The 22,247-nt window shown below is 40.0% G+C and overlaps 3 protein-coding genes across 3 annotated transcripts; all 3 read right to left on the bottom strand.

The window, feature by feature from the left end:
* Nucleotides 1-3,444: 3,444 nt before the first annotated feature.
* LOC141604576 (E3 ubiquitin-protein ligase CIP8-like) lies at nucleotides 3,445-8,340 on the bottom strand. Its single transcript, XM_074422984.1, has 2 exons — nucleotides 6,991-8,340; nucleotides 3,445-3,821 (listed from the first exon to the last, which is right to left on the bottom strand). Exon 1 carries the CDS (start codon nucleotides 8,076-8,078, stop codon nucleotides 7,011-7,013), a length of 1,068 nt encoding a protein of 355 aa, XP_074279085.1. The 5' UTR covers nucleotides 8,079-8,340; the 3' UTR covers nucleotides 3,445-3,821; nucleotides 6,991-7,010.
* Nucleotides 8,341-8,974: 634 nt separating this feature from the next.
* LOC141604575 (BRASSINOSTEROID INSENSITIVE 1-associated receptor kinase 1-like) lies at nucleotides 8,975-13,650 on the bottom strand. Its single transcript, XM_074422983.1, has 11 exons — nucleotides 13,142-13,650; nucleotides 12,914-13,046; nucleotides 12,756-12,827; nucleotides 12,520-12,663; nucleotides 12,354-12,425; nucleotides 12,171-12,242; nucleotides 11,990-12,069; nucleotides 10,779-10,910; nucleotides 10,353-10,697; nucleotides 9,740-10,134; nucleotides 8,975-9,592 (listed from the first exon to the last, which is right to left on the bottom strand). The coding sequence occupies exons 1-11, from the start codon at nucleotides 13,212-13,214 to the stop codon at nucleotides 9,281-9,283; spliced, it is 1,830 nt and encodes a 609-aa protein (XP_074279084.1). The 5' UTR covers nucleotides 13,215-13,650; the 3' UTR covers nucleotides 8,975-9,280.
* A 2,631-nt stretch (nucleotides 13,651-16,281) lies between these two features.
* Nucleotides 16,282-21,114, bottom strand: LOC141604574 (protein IQ-DOMAIN 32). The gene is made up of 6 exons (XM_074422981.1): nucleotides 20,695-21,114; nucleotides 20,083-20,520; nucleotides 19,815-19,970; nucleotides 18,876-18,947; nucleotides 17,241-18,765; nucleotides 16,282-16,546 (listed from the first exon to the last, which is right to left on the bottom strand). Exons 1-6 carry the CDS (start codon nucleotides 20,815-20,817, stop codon nucleotides 16,527-16,529), a joined length of 2,334 nt encoding a protein of 777 aa, XP_074279082.1. The 5' UTR covers nucleotides 20,818-21,114; the 3' UTR covers nucleotides 16,282-16,526.
* Between the last annotated feature and the right edge of the window lie 1,133 nt (nucleotides 21,115-22,247).

The raw sequence follows: 22,247 nt of genomic DNA, 5'->3' as shown, positions 1-22,247 counted from the left end.
CATTCGCCGAAACTCGGATTATCGTGAAAAAGTGTTAAAGCTCGTTATTTGAGGCTGAAATCGAACAGGTTGATTCCTGAAATGAGCTCGGACGCGTGATTGAAAAACAGGGAGGAAAAGAAACAGGGTCCGGTACGACCTTCCGAACGGCTGAAATTGAAGTGTATAATACACGGTTTTTCGGGATTCCGGGGTCCCGGAACAAAATTCTCCGGAAATCACATAGAAAGTTCCTCGGGTCAGATTAAGCAGCCACGCAAAGTTTGAGCACCAACAGAAGACGTTTGGGGTGCCGGTGTACCACAAACCAGCATTCGCCGAAACTCAGGTTATCGTGAAAAATGTGTTAAAGCTCGTTATTTGAGGCTGAAATCGAACAGGTTGATTCCATAAATCGAACAGGTTGATTCCTGAAATGAGCTTGAACGCGTGATTGAAAAACAGGGAGAAAAAGAAACAGGGTCCGGTACGACCTTCTGAACGGCTCAAATTGAACTGTATAATACACGGTTTTTCGGGATTCCGGGGTCTCGGAACAAAATTCTCCGGAAATCACATAGAAAGTTCCTCAGGTCAGATAAAGCAGCCACGCAAAGTTTGAGCACCAACGGAAGACATTTGGGGGTGCCGGTGTGCCACAAACCAGCATTCGCCGAAACTCGGATTATCGTGAAAAATGTGTTAAAGCTGTTATTTGAGGCTGAAATCGAACAGGTTGATTCTCGAAATCGAACAGGTTGATTCCTGAAATGAGCTCGGACGCGTGATTGAAAAACATGGAGAAAAAGAAACAGGGTCTGGTACGACCTCTCGAACGGCTGAAATTGAAGTGTATAATACACGGTTTTTCGAGATTTCGGGGTGCCGGAACAAAATTCTCCGGAAATCACATAGAAAGTTCCTCGGGTCAGATAAAGCGGCCACGAGAAGTTTGAGCACCAACGGAAGACATTTGGGGGTGCCGGTGTGCCAAAAACCAGCATTCGCCGAAACTCGGATTATCGTGAATAATGTGTTAAAGCTCGTTATTTGAGGCTGAAATCGAACAGGTTGATTCCTGAAATAAGCTCGGACGCGTGATTGAAAAACAGGGAGAAAAAAAACAGGGTCCGGTACGACCTTCCGAACGGCTGAAATTGAAGTGTATAATACACGGTTTTTCGGGATTCCGTTGTCTCGGAACAAAATTCTCCGGAAATCACATAAAAAGTTCCTCGGGTCAGATAAAGCGGCGACGCAAAGTTTGAGCACCAACGGAAGACATTTGGGACTGCCGGTGTGCCACAAACCAGCATTCGCCGAACTTCGGATTATCCTGAAAAATGTGTTAAAAATCGTTATTTGAGGCTGAAATCGAACAGGTTGATTCCTGAAATCGAATAGGTTGATTCCTGAAATCGAACAGGTTGATTCCTGAAATGAGCACGGACGCGTGATTGAAAAACTGGGCGAAAAAGAAACAGGGTCCAGTACGGCCTCCCGAACAGCTGAAATTGAAGTGTAATACACGGTTTTTCGGGATTCCGGGGTCCCGGAACAAAATTCTCCGGAAATCACATAGAAAGTTCCTCGGGTCAAATAAAGCGACCGCGCGAAGTTTGAGCACCAACGGAAGACATTTGGGGGTGCCGGTGTGCCACAAACCAGCATTCGCCGAAACTCGTATTATCGTGAATAATGTGTTAAAACTCGTTATTTGAGGCTGAAATCGAACAAGTTGATTCCTGAAATTGAACAGGTTGATTCCTGAAATGAACTCGGACGCGTGATTGAAAAATAGGGAGAAAAATAAACAGGGTCCGGTACGACCTTCTGAACGGCTCAAATTGAACTTTATAATACACGGTTTTTCGGGATTCCGGAGTCTCGGAACAAAATTCTCTGGAAATCACATAGAAAGTTCCTCGGGTCAGATAAAGCGGCCACGCAAAGTTTGAGCACCAACGGAAGACATTTGGGGGGTGCGGTGTACCACAAACCAAAGATTCGCGAAACTCGGATTATCGTGAAAAATGTGTTAAAGCTCGTTATTTGAGGTGAAATCGAACATGTTGATTCCTGAAATCGAACAGCTTGATTTGAAACGAGCTCGGATGCGTGATTGAAAACAGGAGAAAAAGAAACAGGTTCAGATCGACCTTCCGAACGGCAGTGAAAATGAAGTGTATAATACACGGTTTTTCGGGATTCCAGGGTCCCGGAATAAAATTCTCCGGAAATCACATAGAAAGTTCCTCGGGTCAGATAAAGCGACCACGCGAAGTTTGAGCACCAACGGAAGACATTTGGGGGTGCCGGTGTGCACAAACCAAAGATTCGCCGAAACTCGTATTATCGTGAATAATGTGTTAAAGCTCGTTATTTGAGTGAAATCGAAATCAACAAGTTGATTCTGAAATTGAACAGGTTGATTCCTGAAATGAACTCGGACGCGTGATTGAAAAATAGGGAGAAAAAGAAACAGGGTCCGGTACGACCTTCTGAACGGCTCAAATTGAACTTTATAATACACGGTTTTTCGGGATTCCGGGGTCTCGGAACAAAATTCTCCGGAAATCACATAGAAAGTTACTCGGGTTAGATAAAGCGGCCACGCAAAGTTTGAGCACCAACGGAAGACATTTGGGGGTGCCGGTGTACCACAAACCAGCATTCGGCGAAACTCGGATTATCGTGAAAAATGTGTTAAAGCTCGTTATTTGAGGTTGAAATCGAACAGGTTGATTCCTGAAATGAACACGGACGCGTGATTGAAAAATAGGGAGAAAAAGAAACAGGGTCCGGTACGACCTTCCGAACGGCTGAAATTGAAGTGTATAATACACGGTTTTTCGGGATTTCGAGGTCCAGGAACAAAATTCTCCGGAAATCACATAGAAAGTTCCTCGGGTCAGATAAAGCGGCCACGCGAAGTTTGAGCACCAACGGAAGACATTTGGGGGTGTCGGTGTGCCACAAACCAGCATTCGCCGAAACTCAGATTATCGTGAAAAATGTGTTAAAGCTCGTTATTTGAGGCTGAAATCGAACAGGTTGATTCCCTAAATCGAGCAGGGGTGTGCCCTTTATGTTACCCTTGGTCATTTTTATATGGTATAAAGTGGTAGTAATGGGAATTTAGAGATAGATTATTTACTTCGCGGTCTAATGGTCTATTTTCACGACAATTTTCGCGAAAACCTTGTGAGTAGACAACTAAGCATTAAAATGACTATCTGGTGTTCAGAATCCCTTAAACGAATTATATTATACACATTGTTTCAAGAGACTTACAAAATAATATGGTCGTCTCGAGATGTCTATTTCATACCATTAGAGCATTTTTATATTGTATGTATGACTGAATTCGGTGTGAACTTTAATTTCGAACTTGAAGATGTGTGAAGAATCTCCTCTGCAACCGTCATATGGTATGGTGCAATGATAGAAAAATTGACAGGCATATGATAAAGTGACCTTTGTAAGTTTTTTTCATAATAAAATGGTAATTTTCCGTTAGTTGCATTATACGATGGTCGCACACAGACGGTGACAGACGTATTGAAGAAAATGTATTAGGTGGTCTGGAAAGCTAGCAATCCCGACCTATAAAATTCGTTATGGACTGTTTGCAGTATGAACAAGAACATGACTCAAGACTTTAACAGGAAGAGTAAGCATAGAGATGAACAAGCACAAAATCTTCAGCAATGCAACGTTCCAGACATCCAGGCCGCAAGCCCTAAGCCTGTCTGAAGAGACAGGAGGGGATTAGCTTCCCTTGCACTATAGCCTGCTCCTATTATCACCCATCTTCTCAGTACAACCATCATTTCGACAAACTGCTTCGAAAACGCCCACAATTAGCATACCAAAGCATTATAATCTCACCATATATAAAGAATGCAAACGACTAGAACAATACCATTCTTAACACAGCCCTATCCTGTTAATTGCGAAAACTAAACATAATCCAACAACAAATCACTATACACTCAATGGATTACGCAAAAAGAAACAACCAGTGTGGAGTTTTCTACATCTACATTTTTTGTTCGAGTTCATGGCAAAATGAGGTGCCAAACTCTTGTTATCAAAGCCAAAATCAACAAGCAGTTAGAAGAATTTCTCATAAGATTCACTACACAAACTAAGCAAGAGTATTCAAGATGTGTCATAGTAAAGATATTATAGTTACTCTGTGTCTCTGTACGACCGTTGTATGTTGCGAGGTATCAAAGGACTACTTTATGGTAAATAGTGACCATTTCTTTTTAAAATAATGTGGTCACTATTTAAAAAAAACGGTTCTTTTTACCATAAAATGACCAATTTTTAATCGGTTATTTAACAAGGATACTCTAAACTATTGATCGTCTTCTCATATTAATCTGAACTACATTTTAACTCACAATAAAACGTACTATTATCCCCCTCTTCTCATAGCAATCTGTATAACCGGTTACCTATTTTACCGGTTAACTAACCTCCATTATTTTGTTTTTCTTGGTCAAGCTAAGTTATTACCCTAACAATCACACTCACCATTGCACCACCACAACCACACCCACTCACAATCACATTTGCCCAACTACTGGTGGAGTAGTGGCGGTCCAAGGCGGTGAAAGATGATAGCGGTTGACGCCGGCGCACTGGTAGAGACCATGAGGCGGGGGTGGAGGTGGATCTGATACTTCCGCGGCTGTTGAGGATTCGTATTGTTGACGGAAAAATAGATGATGGACTGGTGGTGGGTTCGACAAATCTGATATAGATTGGCGATTCCCATGAATTCCATCTTTAATTTCATTAATTTTCTCTTATTCTTTTTCAAAACCCATTTCCATTTATTCACCAGCCTCACTTTGTTTTCTGGGTTTTTGTGGATTTTTCCTAAAGATTTGTTGACAGACCAACATTTATTCCATACAATTAAGCCATAAGTCTTACTTGATTCATCAGCCTTACCTTGTACTCTTAAATCTCAATAATCAAAGACAGGTCAGGATTTGTGTGGTTCCAATTTGATGAGATTAATTAAACTATTGGCAAATGTCCTTACTGCAAAAGGGTGGTTTTGTTTTTTAATTGAATTTAGAGTAATTTGAAGTGGGGTTTTCTGGTTTTTGTCGGATTTTTTTAGTATAGGTAAGAGGAAGGAGATGAAGACTCTAATGAGAAAGGTGGGGCACTTTTACCTGCTATTACACGTTAATAAAGAGCAAATTCTAATAATAGTGGAGGGATGTAATAGTTGGTTTTATTGGTAGTTAAATTAAAGTTCAGAGTATTTTGAGAAGTAGCTTAATAGTTTGGAGTATTGTCATTAAATAACCCATTTTTAATTGGTCACACTACACGACGGTCTTATACAATAATTTGTGAAAATATTATTAGGATTTAGGAACGATTCATATCTTTCTGGTAAAATAAAACAGTTTAGTTCACGTAGGATTTATTTTCTTCTTATCTTTCAGACTTTCACCTGTCACCAGTCACCACCCAGCTGGACAGTAGCTTTAGATGCCTACGGATATATGTGACGCTGAACAGCTTATAATATTAATGATAAGCTCGGGTACGCAATTTATTTTATCAGGTTTCACATGAGCATACATGACATCAAACTCCCCAGTCCCCACTACTAGTATACGACTCCAGACAGACTCACACGTCCTCTCAGGACCCTGAAGAAGCTGATTGTCTTAGCTTAGCGCAAGCACCCCTAAAAGCCAAGTAGCCCTCATCACTGATAACCCTTTCTCGGGGACACCGCAAACATACCCGTTCATACCTAATATAGTCATTCTAGTGACATCACCCTAGTCATAGGAGAGAATGACATCATGCCAATGATCTCCCATCACCGGTCGCTAAATATACCACTCTCTCTCTCTCTCATGATCCCTTATCTTTCCAAATGGCAACACACCCGGATTTATATTTTGCACTTCTCAAAAGTGCGTTTGAGCAGAAGGCTTAGTGAGGAACTAACCAAAATGCCTTGCCGCACTTTAACTGCGGCATTTAGATACGACAGAGTTAGCCAAATGCTCTGTTATGCAATTCCCATATTTTTTTCTTCTAGTTATTATACTATCGCCATATCTTTACCGCATTATGCATAGTAGTGTGCCTCAAGAATCATGTCTAAAAGGTGCGCTCCTTTGCCTTGTGTATTGTGCCTCATTGTCATTGAACCTTAATGGCCTCAGTGCGCCTTGTGCCTTTTAAAATAAAGATAGCCATAAAGCCCTAAATCCAGATGCGTAGATGCTTGTCTTTGCACTAAACTTAAGAATCACCAATAGGATAAACTAAATCGGATGGTATCAGAATGAATCCAAGGGGTGATCAAGTGACCACGGCTCGGACACATAGAGATAGGGTCCGGAAAGAAGACGTGCAAGGTGAATGCAAAAATAAGTGGAGCACTCGAATGTCGAATCTTTTCATATAGGATGTGAGATCGGGTGCTTCCTTTAAGACTCAGATTTATGTCTTTCAAGTTTCACCTCATGAAGTTATCATTGCCTAATTATAACACTCGTAACAAACAAGTTAGGTCCAAAGAAGTAAAATTGAGAAAATAAACTTGTCAGTTCTAAGTTGAACAGCAGCTTCTTCCATTGCACAAGTGTAGTTTAAAAGTGTGTAGAGAAAATGTTGAAGATGAAATAAGAAGAGTGGTTATTTGGTATCAACAGTTGTGGCTTAGGGTTTAGTAAGGTCAAGAGTGGAGTAATTCCAAGGCTACAAAGCTTAAGACATAAACAAATGGTCTAAATCGCCAGACGCCAACTAGGTAAGTTAATTGATAAGATAAAGGCACAACACAGTAAAACAGAGATAATAATAACAAAGCCGGAAATAAAGGTATTTACATTGCAAACCCATATGAAAGCATCCATGGAATAGAGCAGGGAAGGCAAAAGAGAAGGAAAGAGAATAAACAAGTGGAGGAACAAGAAATAGAAAAATGGGAACAGAAATGGATAGGAGAGACCTCACCTTTGTGGTTGAAATCAACATTAAAATGTAGCAGCAGAAGACGAGGAATTGGCAGAAGAAGAAGTAGTAGAAGTAGTAGTAGTAGTAATTGTTGTCTTGTGGTGGTCATAGTCGGGATCATCTGTGGGCAACTCAAAGCGGCAAACGGGACAGGTGTTCCTGGCAGCGAGCCAAGGCAGAATGCAATGGGTGTGGTAGGCGTGAGCACATGGCATCTCCTTGACAACCTCCCCAACAGAAACACACTCCTTACATACTGCGCAGACGAAAGAGGCTTGTTCATCGTTGATGTGGAGGGACTTGAGTCCGTCAACAGCTGCCTTGGAAGCAGGTGGAGCACCTCTGCGGCCCTCAGAGTCAGCGAGGTTCTGGAGAAGAGACTCGTAGTCAGCGTCGTTGACGTAGTCCCCCGGGTTGCCTACATAGGAATCCCTCTCCCGGAAATTGGAATTGGAATAGTTGTCGAGGCCCATGAGAATGTCGGCCCAGTCCAGAATACGATTCCTGCCACCACCAGTACGGGCACGGGTGGCGAAGTCGCGAAGGCGAAGCCGGAGCAAGTCGCGGCGTTGACGGCGGATGACGTCCTCTTCATCTTCATGTTCCTGTTCATGTTCCTCATCAGTGTCGGAATCACCGCCTTCTATCTCAACGCTGCGAACACTTTCATCATCATCATCATCATCATCAACATCATCATCATCATTGTCGTCATCTTGTATAAGGTGGTCGATCTGGATACGAAGGAGATCGTTGGGATCAGAAGAAGGTAGTTGAGGTGGTTGGGGTAAAAGGGGTGGTTGAGGGTTATCGTCGTTGGAGACTTGAGCGAGAAGGCGGAGGACCTGAAGGAATTGAGAGCCGAGGGTAGGTTGGTCAATATCATCATCATCATCATCATTGTCAATAACAACAGGAGCAGGAGCAGGTGTTCCTATGGATTCGACGAAACCGAACTTACAATCGGAGCAGATGAGATCGGGTACATCATCATCACCAACGGATTCCACGGAAACACGTTTATCGCAGTGGTGACACCAGTATTCTACTTGTCCTTGTGAATCTGCTTCTGCTACTGCTTCTGCCATAACAGGAGGCTGCTGCTAACCAAACCTCCTGCCTCAGGTTTCAATCAATTATTAATTAAGATTCTGGATTTTGTGGTAGCGGCGCCACACAAAATAAAAATAAATAAACTGATGGATGGATGGTCTTGGAATTTGGATGTTGGATGTTGGATGTGCTCTCAGTTTCAGACTTGCACTTACCCTCCTTTCCTGTGGCATGTGGGTGGGTCACAACTCCCAACTAGATCACCCTAATTCACCCACTCAAATTACGCCACCCAACACCCTGCTAACTAGTAAACAGAGTTTGATTTTAAATTGACAACTTATTAATTTTTTATTTTTTTTCATCCTCCTATTTTGATTTGGAAAGAAATTTTAAGCTTTTACATTAATCAAGCGAATTGAACATTCTCATGAAATTTTTATTTTGAGAAACATCTCAATTACGGTAAATAAAAAATCTCTTGTAAAAGGATCATGGATTCATGGTCATTACTTGAAAATATGTTGCTTTATGTCCTTCAAATATAGGACATTTCGGGTTACATTATCGATTTTTGGAAATTTTAAAATCTCTTGTGAAGGGATCACCCCTCCCTCAAACCGATGAATGGTTAGGTCACTTCAGTGGGTCAACCCTGACTTGCCCCGACCCAGCCCGTGGTCACCTCTATTCACCACGTAAAACCCATGCACTGAGGACCTTGTTCTAGACTTCTGGGAACCTTTACAATCATAGGACTCGGTTGTCGAATTGTGGTCTACTGGTACGGCCGCATGTGCTGAGTGCTCTACTGGCACGGTCACATCAGAAGCACATGGGCGTTGCGTTGACAAGGAAGTTGGGTTTTGAATAGCAGAGGGTGTTGTAATAAATACTCCGTATTTAATAATGACAATATAACAAGAACAAGTTTAAAAAACCGATATATATATATATATACTTATACTTTAATTAAAAAAACATACGGCATAAAGCTTGAATGAAACTACGGAATGTACGTCATGTAATTCCCTGAATGACTGAACCTACATTCTTACAAAGTTTACAACCTTATCGACACCACATAACAGTAATTTACCATCAGGTAAGACAGGACAAATGAAAGGTAGGACCCATTCACAAATGAAAATATTTTTTTCCTAAAATAGAACAGATTTGGAAAGACTTGAAGATACATGAAGGATACGACCAAGTACCAACAAAAACATAGTCCGTATCATCTAGGACCCGACAATTCATCTGGGCGAAGGTTCGATGTGGAATCAACAGGCCAGTCAGAGCCAGGGGGAATGTGGGTAAAATCCTGGCGAAACATCTCCTCTTTTTGCCATTCCTCCCACCTCTCAGCCAATCCATCACCTTCAAGCATTCTAACCACCTCCGACATCTTTGGGCGTTCGGTTGGAGAGCTTTGTGTGCAAAGCAATGCAACTTGAATAAGCTGCTCAACTTCAGGTTCAACATAATTACCCTGTAAATCGGCATCAACTAAGGTCTCCAACTTCTTCTCTTTCAGAAGTCCTTTTACCTGATCATTTATAACATCAACGACAAACGTTGGTATTAGGAGTCAATATTTTCTGTACATAAATTCCACATTAGAAAGGTAGGTTACTTGCAATGACTAAAAATTTGGTTCGTAATGATAGACTAATATGTGGAATATATGACATACCCAGTCGAGTAACATAACATCATCATCATTGGCTAGCCGGGCAAGATCAAATGCCCTCTGTCCCGTGATGAGCTCAAGAAGCATAACACCGTAGCCAAAGACGTCTGTTTTCTCCGAAGATTTTCCAGTTGACAGGTATTCTGGTGCTATATGCCCGATTGTACCTCGTACAGCTGTAGTGACATGAGTATCTTTGTAGTCCATAAGTTTGGCCAGTCCAAAGTCCCCAACAACTGCTTCATACTCCTCATCTAACAATATGTTAGCAGCCTTCACATCACGATGGATAATTTTTGGGTCGCAGTGATCATGCAAGTAAGCAAGCCCCCTTGCTGCCCCTAGTGCAATTCGCTGCCTAATTTCCCAATTAAGAGGCGGCTGTGACTCTGGGCGATCTACAATCATCATAACCACACATATAATACATCCAAAGTATCAACAACCTCACTCATCTTTAGACAAGACGATACATATTGGTATTTAAGAGAGGAAAAAAAGAGGCAAGTGAAGAGATATGAGTATATGACAACTGAGGATTCATTTGTCATTCACAGACATAAATTCTGTGAAAGTACATCAATAGAATCAACAATAACCAGAAGATGATTGCTACCTCTCAAACAGGATGCAACACTGCCATTAGCCATGTACGGATAAACAAGCAATCGCTCTGTTGGTGTCATGCAGAAACCACGCAACCTAAGAAGATTCCGATGGACAGCCATGCTAATCATTTCAACTTCGGTCTGAAACTGGAGTTCTCCCGCCCCTTGAGTGCGCTCCTCTTTCAGCCTCTTGACTGCAACAAGAGAACCGTCGGCCAGTCGGCCCTTGTAAACTTTTCCAAAGCCACCTCTACCAAGGATGTTTTTGTGGCTAAAGTTATCCGAGGCAACTTGCAGTTCTCTCAAGGAAAACCTTTTTAGTTGTCCCAGATGCACTTCTGGATCTTCTTCAGCTGCAGCCAGGCAAAGAAGAATATAATCTGAAATCTAATGAAATAAATAAAAAAGAAGCTATTTTAGACATCTCCACTGACCCGGAACATCAAAGAAATGATCCTGAGGCTTCCTTCGCCGCCACCAAGCAAGGGAGATCGCAGGAGCTGCAAACAGTAGAGCTGCACCAGCAGCAACACCTCCAGCAATGGCTCCAGTGGCGCTATTCGCGCCTGGAAAGTCATTTAAAGGTAAATGCATTAGAAAGTATCCACCTCTTCAAAATTTGGTATCAAAGGAACATCAAGGGCTTGTTTAGATAGCAAAATAGGAAAGGAAAGGGAGGGCTTATGAAATATGGGTGTTTGCATACAAATATACAATTTACCTTCAAATCTTTCCTATGATGGAGGGATTTTGGATTTTTGGTTTACCTTAGAGGAGGGAAAATTGAACCCTCCAAATTCCTCCACCCTCATTTGCCAACGAAACAAGGGATTTTATATCCCTTGCTCCCCCTCTCCTTCTTTTCCCTCCAAATCTCCCAATCCAAACAAGCAACAAGTCTTTTGTTTTTTCAAGTAAAGGGAAGGGTTGATGTAAAGCATGCTGATTTTACATTACATACTACAGTTAATGCACAGCATAATTAAGGTATATTACCCACCAGCATTATGTCTTCGAGTGAAAAAAGATGCAAAAAAAGTAGATGTACAATATTAAGGGTGTGTTTGGATAACAAGCGTGGAGGGAAAAGGAAGGGGAGGGGGAAGGAAGGAAGAGAAAGGGAGGGAAGGGGAGGGGAAATGGAGTGTGGGTGTTGGATACAATTTCTCTCCAAATCTTGCCTAATGTGAAGAAATTTTGATTTGCTTTGAAGAAGGGAAAATGGATCCCTCCAAATCTTTCCCCCTTCATTTCCCTCCACCCTTATTTGCTATCCAAACAAGGGATTTTAAATCCCCTACTCTCCCTCCCTTTCTTTTCCCTCCAAATCACTCAATCCAAACACACCCATAGTACTTGCCTACCAACTGAAAAAGATACAGGTACCCAAATCTGTTGTGAGAAGCCAAAATCCATTACTTGAACAAGTGCTGCATCAAACAGATACGGAGTACGAAACAGGGGGAAGGGTGGTTGGAGATTATCAAAGGGAAGAAAGAACAAGTGCAAGAATTTGAGAAAAACCTCGCAGGATGTAGGAATTAGGGAAGCAAAATGAATTTTACAATAAAATAATTTGTAGGGAGTAGGGAATAAAATCTGCAAATTGGGTGGTGTGGATGTTGAGACATAGAAAATGAGATACCTGAAGATGAACCCGATGGCGTTTGAATGGGGGGAGGTGTTGGAGTTGGTGGCATTTTCAAATTGGGGTTGCCTTTGTAACTGGAAACAAGAAACATGACAGCAACCAAAGACGAACGTTTACATGACCTCAAAACAATGGAGATTATTATATTGAGGCAATGAGGAGAAGGCATTTTGACCTTATGGGGGTAAACAGTGAAAAAGAGCCATTGACAGGAACCGATCCTGATAGATGATTGTATGATAAATCACTGCATTTCAATAGTGAAGGAAAAAATAGAATGGTAAATGGCTCTTATATGATATAGTGGATAGAAATAGAAATATGAAGCAATAATAGAGAAAATGAGTTGAATACTGACAGGACTTGGAGAGTGATGATAGCTGTTAATGATCTTGGTATTTCTCCTGACAAGGTGTTGTTGTTTAGCCGCCTGTCGGGCGTCCATAAGATAGAGACAAGAGAAAGGGTTAATCTAATAGTAGAGAGAATGGGAGAGGGAAGAAAGAATGTAACGAAAATCATACAAGAAACGCAATTTTTGAAGCTTGCCGAGTGTGTCAGGAATAGGGCCAGTGAGCTTGTTAAGGTAGAGATCCAAGCTGACTAAGTTGGTCAAATTACCGAGTTCAAAGGGAATAGGACCACTGATGATATTGCTGTAAAGTTCCCTGTAAATAATAATTCAAGAGTAGATAGTGTATAATGAATGAAAGAAAGAAAGAATGAATAGAAAGGAAAAAGAAGGGTGTGAGATTCTTACAAGTACTGAAGGTTGGGAAGCTGACCGAGGGCGGGAACAAGTTGACCGGTCAAGTTAGCATTACCAAGATCACTGAGGAATGAAAGAAAGAAAGAATAATGAAGAAGAAAAATAAGAGGAAAAGAAGGATGAATAATAAAAAGAAAAGGAAAGCATACACTCTGGTAACGCTGTTGTCGCTGTTGCAGGTAACATGGAACCAAGTGCAGGGATTGACGAGGGTAGGATCCCAACTCTGTAAGACCCCGTTTGGATCATTCAAAGCGACTCGAAGGGCGTTGAGGGCATCACCTGTTTAATTTAATTTAATTTAATTTAATGATGAATGAATGAATGAATGAAATAAGTAAATAAAGAGAAAGGCAGGCAGGCAGGCAGGCAGGTACCTTCAGCATTAGAAGAGGCAGATCCAAACAAGTAGCAGCAAGTTATGATGAAGCACACCCAAACCTTCACCATTTCTAACTAACAATCAACTTCATCGAATTGAATTGAATTGGAATGATTTTTATCTAAAAAGACGGCAAGTCAAGTCAACCCTATTTATCTATCTATCTATCTATCTATCAAACTAATTCAAATCCAATAACCAATGACAGCTTCTAATAATTGAATGAATAATTGATACAGCTTCTCCTGATCGAAAGGAAAGATGAATCAAGGGAATACAACAAGACAACCAAGAATCAATAAGTAGTAAACAAAGAGTGTCTCAAAGAATTAAGGGAAGGGAAGAAGGGAAGGCAAGGAAAGAGAGAGAAAGTGAGAGAATAGAAAGACAATAAGAAGAGAGAGCGGAGACTGGTCAGCGATTTCACCCTTCCCCTTCTAATCTCCTACTCTTCCCACTACGACTTCTTTTTTCTTATTTTTATTTGCTATTCAATTACCATTCACCCCTTTGACTTCTCTTTCATTCTTCTCAACATCTCGCCCCCCTTCTTCTTCCAATTTGAGAGACCGGATACCCATCCTTCACAATTCGCACCATACTTAAAACTTTAATATTTCCATATAAGTAACTTATATGATATTAGTAGTTTATAATTATTTACATTTCTTATTATTATATTTTGCTTTGATAAATAAAAAGTTAAACTGAAAATTAGTTAAGAGAATTGAGTAATGATCTGAAATATTTTTTAATAAAAAATTTTTTATGGCATAAAACTATTGAGTTTCAATTTATATATTTTTTTTGTCACGAAACTAATAACAATGATTTAAAGTTTTGTTTGATGGGGCATATTCTGCACCCGCTGACCGAGTCAATATATTGAGCAAGGTCAAAGCCAAAAGACAGCAAGTCAACGTCTTAGACAAATTTAACCGACGCACTGCTTCGGCTGTCACTGGGTCTCGGCTAGGCAACTAACCAAACCAGGAGGCATATCCGCGTACTCACATCCGGTCCCCTCGGCATGGAGTCAACCAGGCCACCTGGCCGCCATGGGTCCCTCGGCCGAGGGTAGAAAGATCTTTCCACCGCTAGTCACTTGGCACCACGTGACAAAAGGTGAAAGTCTATAAATACTCCTCAATCCTCATTGAGAAAACGATCCACAATTCATCCTAAAACTCACTATTAATCTGGTATAAACTCCCTTATCTCTCTACAATATACTTTGCCAAGTAACACACAACTGAATCTCTTTAAGTTTACTGACTTGAGCGTCGGAGTGAGTACGCTCGGTACCAAGCCGAGCCCTCAGTTTGTTCATCTTAAACAGGAAAGAGCGAAAGGAAGAGTCAAGCAAATACATCATTCTACAAGCTTACGTGGTCACAAATCCTGCTCCGGAATCACACCCGGAACATTGTTTTTATACGACGTATTGGTCAACCCATCCTCTAATAATAGCATTAATAAAATATTTAGCAATTTTCAGTTTTATATCTATTTTATTTTATTTTAATTTAAATATTATAGTTTAGATTTAGTGAAATATAATATAATTTGATGAAAAAAAAAATTTAACGAAAATATGATAGATAAACTAATTTTTAATTATTAGTTTCCTTATTTAGTGAATGTACATTATTTTTCATCAATAGTTTCTTTTTTTGGAGAATATGCAATTTGGTGGGAAAATAATAGAGATCGATTATTCTTTTAGTAGATAGAGGATGACATACAAACATATATCATAAATGATATAGTATGTATAAGGCAAGTCAACGCAATTCAATTTCATACAATATAAAATTTAGACAGTAAATATAGGTAGCCCAGGCGTGGCCGAGCACCAAAATAAGTTTATCTTATTTTGTGTTTCACACTATGTTTTTTTTAATGTTATCTCTAAAAAGTAAGATAATAATAATTAATTTTCTTAAATTCAGTTAAATTAATTTTAAGCTAAGTTCAGATCATAGAAGTCCACTTTAGAAAAGTTCAGATCAAATCCTATAAATTCAGCTCAGAAAAGTCCAGATCCTACAAGTCCGATCCAGATCAGTTTAGATTTAATAAGTTTAGAAAAGTTTAGATGCTACAAGATCAGTTCAGAAAAGTTTACATCTTATCAGTTCAGTTCAAAAAAATTCAAATACTATAAGTCCAAAAAAAAGGGCCGAATTCATAGATTTGTTTTTTTTTACTAAGGGCATGTAGCATGTTTGACGGAAAAAAAATTGATAAGTAGGTTGAGAGGGAAAGGAAAAGGATAATCCTTTTCTAAGAAGTGAGTGACATTGGAGGAACGGAGGGCTAGGTAGCACGACACTCCTCCTAAGTAGCCGTCTGGTGTCCAACACCGTGTCCGACACCCGGACACCCCAACACTCGTCGGACACTTGCCTAAACATGTTATAGTTTAGACGAGCAATAAAATGTCAAAAGAGATTGATTAGAAGATGGATTTGTCTGAAAAATGAGAATTAGTTATAGTCAAGGTCAAAGTTTACCTTCACTTATTTAAATTTAATATCAAATACATTAAAAAAATAAAATCATTTGTTATTTATAACCATAAAATATATATTTTATTAAATTTAAATAGCGTGTTCCGTGTCCTAAATTTCATGGGATGCCGTATCATGTGTCCGTGTTGGTGCTACATTGGAGGGTAATGAAAGGCAAGGAATTGAAAAGTTGCTATTGTGATAAATTGATAAGCAAGTGAGTTATAAATTAGAAGTAATGTCTTTTTCCAAATCTTCAATTCTTCATTACCTTCGTTCACATATTAAAAGGACTTCAATCTAGATTTCAGGAATACAACATCTGTACATTCCCTCACCAGTCACCACAACCCAACTCGTTACAGAAATTCACCCTCTCCATTTCCACCCAAATCATCCATCCATAGGTCAAACTTTCAAACGAAGAGATTTCAGATGACTGCTACCTTTTTTAGGACAATAATCTGCAGGAACAACCAATTTTCAGGAGACAGACACCCGAGAGCCAGAACTTGTGATGAACCATAACTCATATAACTCCTATGATTTCTCATTGCAAGAGAACCAGAATAATAAGCCCGACTCATACAAACCTCATAGTGAGTAGATTCCAAAATCAATATGGTCACAAATTCACAATAACATAAGAAATTTTGTCATCAAAAACATGCGCAATCCCTGATGTTCCAAACTCTCAAATAAAACAGTGTAACTATAATGTACACAAGAAGAAACAAATCAATTTCTAATGGAGAATCGTTAATTTCACAAACCAATCTAAAACACTCGGTTGAATGATCCAGGTACCACGTGGAACAATGATGCTACTAGCATAGTTGCATATTCCCTCTTCCTCATTTACACCTCTCACCTTTGCCATTTCCTCTCTGTGAAAAGGAACAGTTCAGTTAAACAATCCATTCCGCACCAGAAGACATAATAAGACATAAAACGGTGCAAGGATGAGTACGTCCAATGATAATTAATTACTAATTAAAACTAAGGGAAAAAAGAACTTCACTTCATGATTTCACTATCGAGGACACACAACTTCCACGGCCTGGATGATACCCTTGGCTAAAGGATATCCCCTCTAATCTGCATATAACTAGAAAATCCTTGGATTCCCTTCCAAAAAGCTATCCCAGCAAAAAAGAAAAGCTTGGAAAACGAATGACGACTAGGCAAGTCCAGGGCAACTAACCAAACATATTTGATTCAATTATAAACCATGTTTGTGCAATGCAGAGGTCCTAGTGCTCCTCATCTATAGTCCTACTCTAAAACTCTATTGGTTTGGACTTTCGTTGTTGCAAAACAAGCTTTCTACTGTTCACAAGAACGGAGAAAAAAACCCTAAAAATTATCAACCACCACCACCAAGTGCCTCGAGAGCTCATGCAAGTTGCGGGATAGGGGGCCCAGATACGCGGATGTATGCAACTTTATCCCTGTTTTAGGGACATTAAAGAAATGGCCCTAAAAACTACTCCGTATAATAATAAATAAATAAGTGATGGAGTAATAAAGGTCAGTCTCGTGAACTCATGAGAATTTGTGCGAAATGAATCTAAAACTTACCGTTAGAAGGATGGGAACCATTAGTTTTTGCACCCTGCACTCCTTCAGAAGGTGAACGTTGAACACGAGGAGAGCCCTGCCTCCCACCACCAGCAGCAGATAATGTCGGTCTCTTCTTAGAGTTGACCTCCTTATCATGGAAATCTGGGCTAGATCTAGGGGAATGAGCTTTAGCTTTAGCAGATTTGGTGGCTTGCATATAGCTTGGTACAGAATTATGACTATTACTGTCTCTAGGCTCCTGATCAGTATCAGATTTTGTTGACCCAAAAGAATTTCTCCTCTTGCCACTTTTATGATCTTTTGCCAAATGCTCGACACTACTTCTTGATCCCGACTCCAGATTTGGATTTGAGGGAGATCTCTTACTTGCAGAAAGGGGACTACGTTTTGTATTGGACCCACTTTTACCAACTTTGTTCCTTTTATCTTTAAGTGACACTTGGCTGGAAGGAGTCCCATGAGATTCCGGCACAGTCATATGACTTCTAGGAGAAGTTTCAGGGGATAATTTTTCCGCTGGAAGCCCTGTCACATGTTCTAAGCAGGCATCCTGTTCACTTGTCACTTCTTTCTGCTCGTTTTCTTCAATAACATCAGAAACAACACTTGGGAATTTCATCAACTCATCTGATGCTTTTATCTCAGATTTCTGCTCCAGCCCAGGCAAGACTTGTGCTACAACAGCACTAACAGACAAACCACCCGGGAACTCATGGACATCTTCCTGCTGGGTGGTCTCAGAACGTACATCACACATGGGGTTGGTTTCACAACCAGCAGACGTCTCCAGTATCTTGACTTGCAGCTCAGGTTGTGCATTTTCAAGCTCATACCTATCAGGAGAATCGAGTGTGGAAGTAATTGAAAGTTCAGTACCACATTCAGACCCAGCAACAATAACTCGGGGATCAGAAGGCACGTCAACTCCTACAACACTAGGCTCACTAGTTCTAATACAAGTTTCTTCCGGAGATGAGAATGTATCAGCCCCAACTTCTAGATGACTAGCCTTCCTTGATCCACATATTAGCTTCTTTCCCTCGCCATTCAGCTCTTCTGATGCTGATCGCTTTGCACAAAGCTTAGCCTGTTGGATCTCTGTAGCAGCTTCATCTGGAAGGGATGAAGGCTCTATGTGTGAGCCAGAACTTACATTTATAAGAGCATCCATCTTTACAGAATTCACACTATCATAAATTTCCTCTGCCATATGATCGTCAGGTTGCTCCTTCTCCACAAAGAAAGGAGGAGATGACTGAGAATCAATGGGGTCCACGACATGGTTTCCTTCGCTTGATTTCTTAATCTCATCCACGATGGACTTTGAATCAAATGAGTCTGACAGAGACCTTGATGAAAGCTCAATATCAGCTTCTGATCGACGTGGCTCAACCTGATTAACCTTCTCAAGTTCAGCAGATGTGACGGACATCCACCTCTCCAGCCAAGCCCAGGCAGAGTTGGGGCTGAATGGATCACATCTGATGTTCACAGTGTTTGGTTTCGGTGTTGACTCCATCAACTAAAGAAGAAAGCATAAATCATTTTCCAAAAAACAAACAAGAAACGCTAATGTCAGATAACTGATGAAGTCTGGTATAAGATAGCAAAAGGACATTTTACATAGTTTACCTGCCGTGCAAAACTATTCTTAAGCAGCTTCGCAGTAGAAAATTGTCCTTCACTCTTTATATAGTTTTGGTCCTGAAACACAAGTTTTTTAGGCTATATCAATGACTAGCAGATACAATAAATACACAAAGAACACCCAAATATTTTTTTGGTAACTTCAAAGAACACACCTATTAGACATGATATTTTTTTTTTTGTAACGCCAATTCAAGCAGCTTAGAGCAAACATTATCTTCTTTTAGTTCAGCCCGACAAATCCACCAGGGCATAAACCTAGGAGTGGACGCAATGGAAACACATCCACTAGAGAGAACCCAGCCTGAGCAAGAACTACAACACTAACTTGAAATAGGTGTGAGGTGCACCAAGGCGAGGAGGTCCTGAAGCGCCAAGACGTGCCGCCTGCGGCCTGCCCCGTATAGAACGAGGCGCACAACAAGCTTTGAGCAATATTTCCCTTTTTTGCATTTAGAGAGGGTTAACATGTAAAGAAGTAAACTTTAGGGAAAATGTGCCAAGGAGAAGGTTATAGTAAAACTGTAAGAGAACCTGAAGAAGTTTTTCTTTTTTGAAACTGTGTAGTACGGAGTAATACACACTGCTATGGCTGTGCCTTGTCTATAAGGCACACTGAGGCGTTTTGGCTTGCCATTCACAGAGCTTTGGGCTTAAACACGCCCAAGGCTCGTTTTTTAAAGCTAAGAAGACGCCTATCCACCATACAATCCCCTCAAGAAGGGTTACGCATTTTATGAGTTATGACCAAAAGACATCACATATATAACTGCCAGTAGTCATTGGAAATCGGAATTCCCAAAAAGGTTGAGCTGATTTATGAGGAAGAGAATTACATCATCAAATGCAAAGAAGTAAATGCAAGATTACCCTACAAGTAATTATTACAGAAATGGGTGACTAAAATATAACAAGAGAAATTACCAATGACTTTGAAGTGTGAGCACGCACGAGTGCTTGGACCTTTGCAATGCCTTGGATACAATGGAGAGTCTCAACGGCATTCCTGCGCACCAGGTGGCCCCGAATAACAGCTTGGAGCATAACAACATTCTTTAAATGCAAAAATTGCTGTCGAATCTGCCAACGTAATGATAAGTGAAAAGATAATGAATGAACAAGTAACGCAGGGCTGATATAAGGCGAAATGGCGAGCAGATGAAAACATAAAGTGTGAGAAGCATATACATACCAGAAATCCTCTTATTGATGCCTGAAGAGTAATAGCAAGAGGCTCATCCGCAGAATTGAATTGTTCTGAGAAATCATCTTTGGGAACAGCTGATTGGATGACTGTACCTAGATCAAGAGGTGAGTCAAAAGTAGCATCTTCCAGAAGCATGGGAGTGTCATCAGGTTGAGGCGTAGTAAGTTGAATTTGTGGAGAAAGAGGTTTGGGAAGTGCATCATCAAGTGGTTCAGGTGGTAGCTGTGGCTTCTCATCATCATTTTTGGGAACAAGAGGTTTGTTGTCATCAGTGGTAGTGGTAGTGGTGGCGGACTTAAGTGGTGATTGAAAATCAGCCCCTTTATCTGGGAAAGATGACGGGGGTTCTGAAGTAAGATTGTGCCTACCAGATTTCTTCCTAAAACTCCACCCACGTTTATCTTTATCAGGGGACGACTTAGTCTGCAAACAACAAACAAAGTGTATGTATAATGTACTCGTATTAATTAAAGAGTCAGATCTGTAAATCAGATTTGAATGAGTAAAAACATGAGACAGATCTGATAATGGAATAATATACATACTCTCTAAGTTAAGAAAGAAATCAGAAATGAAAGAAATAATAAAGCAACCAACCTGAGTAGTAGTAGTAGAAGTGAGTGTAAGATGATGAATATGATGATCATCTTCATCAGAATCAGCGGTGGCGGTGTTGCTGCCGCATGCTACCATCTTCAAACATGAAGACGACTTACCCATACTTACTTGTCTTCTCTCTCTGTCTGTCTATCGGAAACAACCAACCAACAACCAACTAGAAGAGATAATACTGTAGATAATAGAGGGATGTTGAATTAATTAATTAACAAGGAATCATATGCAATGATGCAATTAATTAACACACAACTGTTTGTATTTGTTGTTTGTGTTTGTTGTTTTCTCTTCCAACAATCAACAATCACTGCCTCGACTCACTCACTCATCTTAACACGGACTTCAACGCTTCTCCCCTCAATTCTACCTCTCTTTTTATCTTTGAGTCCGTCCCACCCCTTTTTTCTTTTTTTTTCCTTTCACAAATTCTCATTATAGACGGACACTATCCGTCTATACGTATAGACGGATACCATTTTCCCTCACAAAATACCCATTTGCCATAAAGTGGAAAGCACATGGAGGGCGCCCCACCTTGCCCCCTACCCATTTTATTAGAGATCTTTACCCGTTTGTTCGCCCCACCCGTCTATAACAAAACCTATTGTTTTCCTTTTATTACTCCTCTTCGGCTCTGTTTGGTAGCGCACTTCAAGTACCTTTTTTTCATCGAAGTAGCTTTTTTGACAAAAATTTCAGGTAGCTTATTTTCTTGAATGCGTTTGGCAAATAGCATTTTATAGCAAGAAAGGTAGCTGAAATGAGATGCTACCTAGGGTAGCATTTGGGATTTCAGGTACCTGATTATATTTTGCTTTCCTTTTTTACCCTTCAACTTTTTATATATTACTTCAATATTATATTATTTTTGATATTATGATCTCAAATAAATCCAATTAAAGAGTTTCTACGGAAATGAAAAGCGTTTGTGATAATATCAATACTTTAATTCAAGGTGCAATTTAATTAACTATTTTTATGTATGATTTAATAGAAAACTTACTTCGTATCCATAAAATACATTTTTTGATGATATACTGTTTGATTTTTTTTTTTTTACGTTATCGTGATATTTTAATTATTGTTTCCGTCATTTTGAAACATGTTGAAGACTTGTGCAATTATAGTGAAAAAAATTACATTTTCTTCTAATTACTAATAATGCCAACGACAATAACACAACAATAATAATAAAAACATAAATGATAACAATAATAAGTCATGCCCTTTTACGTCATTTGACCAAATATCAGCTACCTTTTCAGCTAGTTTTCCAAACAGTTTTAATAAAAATCAGATACCTTTTCAGGTCGTAATTTTCAGCTACCTTTTCAGGTTTCAGGTAGCTTTTCAGGTTTCAGGTAGCTTTTCAGCTAGTTTTACCAAACGGAGCCTTCCTCTACACAAATTCTCATTTGTCAAATAAAACCCACTTGGATAGATAAAGACAAGCCTTTTGTAATTCACTAGGCACCTTTACTTTTGTCTTTTCTAACAATATGAGTGGTACTTGACCCGTTACAAATTTGTGACGG

The sequence above is a fragment of the Silene latifolia genome, chromosome 10 (assembly GCF_048544455.1).
Source record: "Silene latifolia isolate original U9 population chromosome 10, ASM4854445v1, whole genome shotgun sequence".
NCBI lineage: Eukaryota > Viridiplantae > Streptophyta > Magnoliopsida > Caryophyllales > Caryophyllaceae > Silene > Silene latifolia.
Note: the sequence above shows the minus strand (reverse complement) of the source record. Positions and strands in the feature narration are given on the sequence as shown.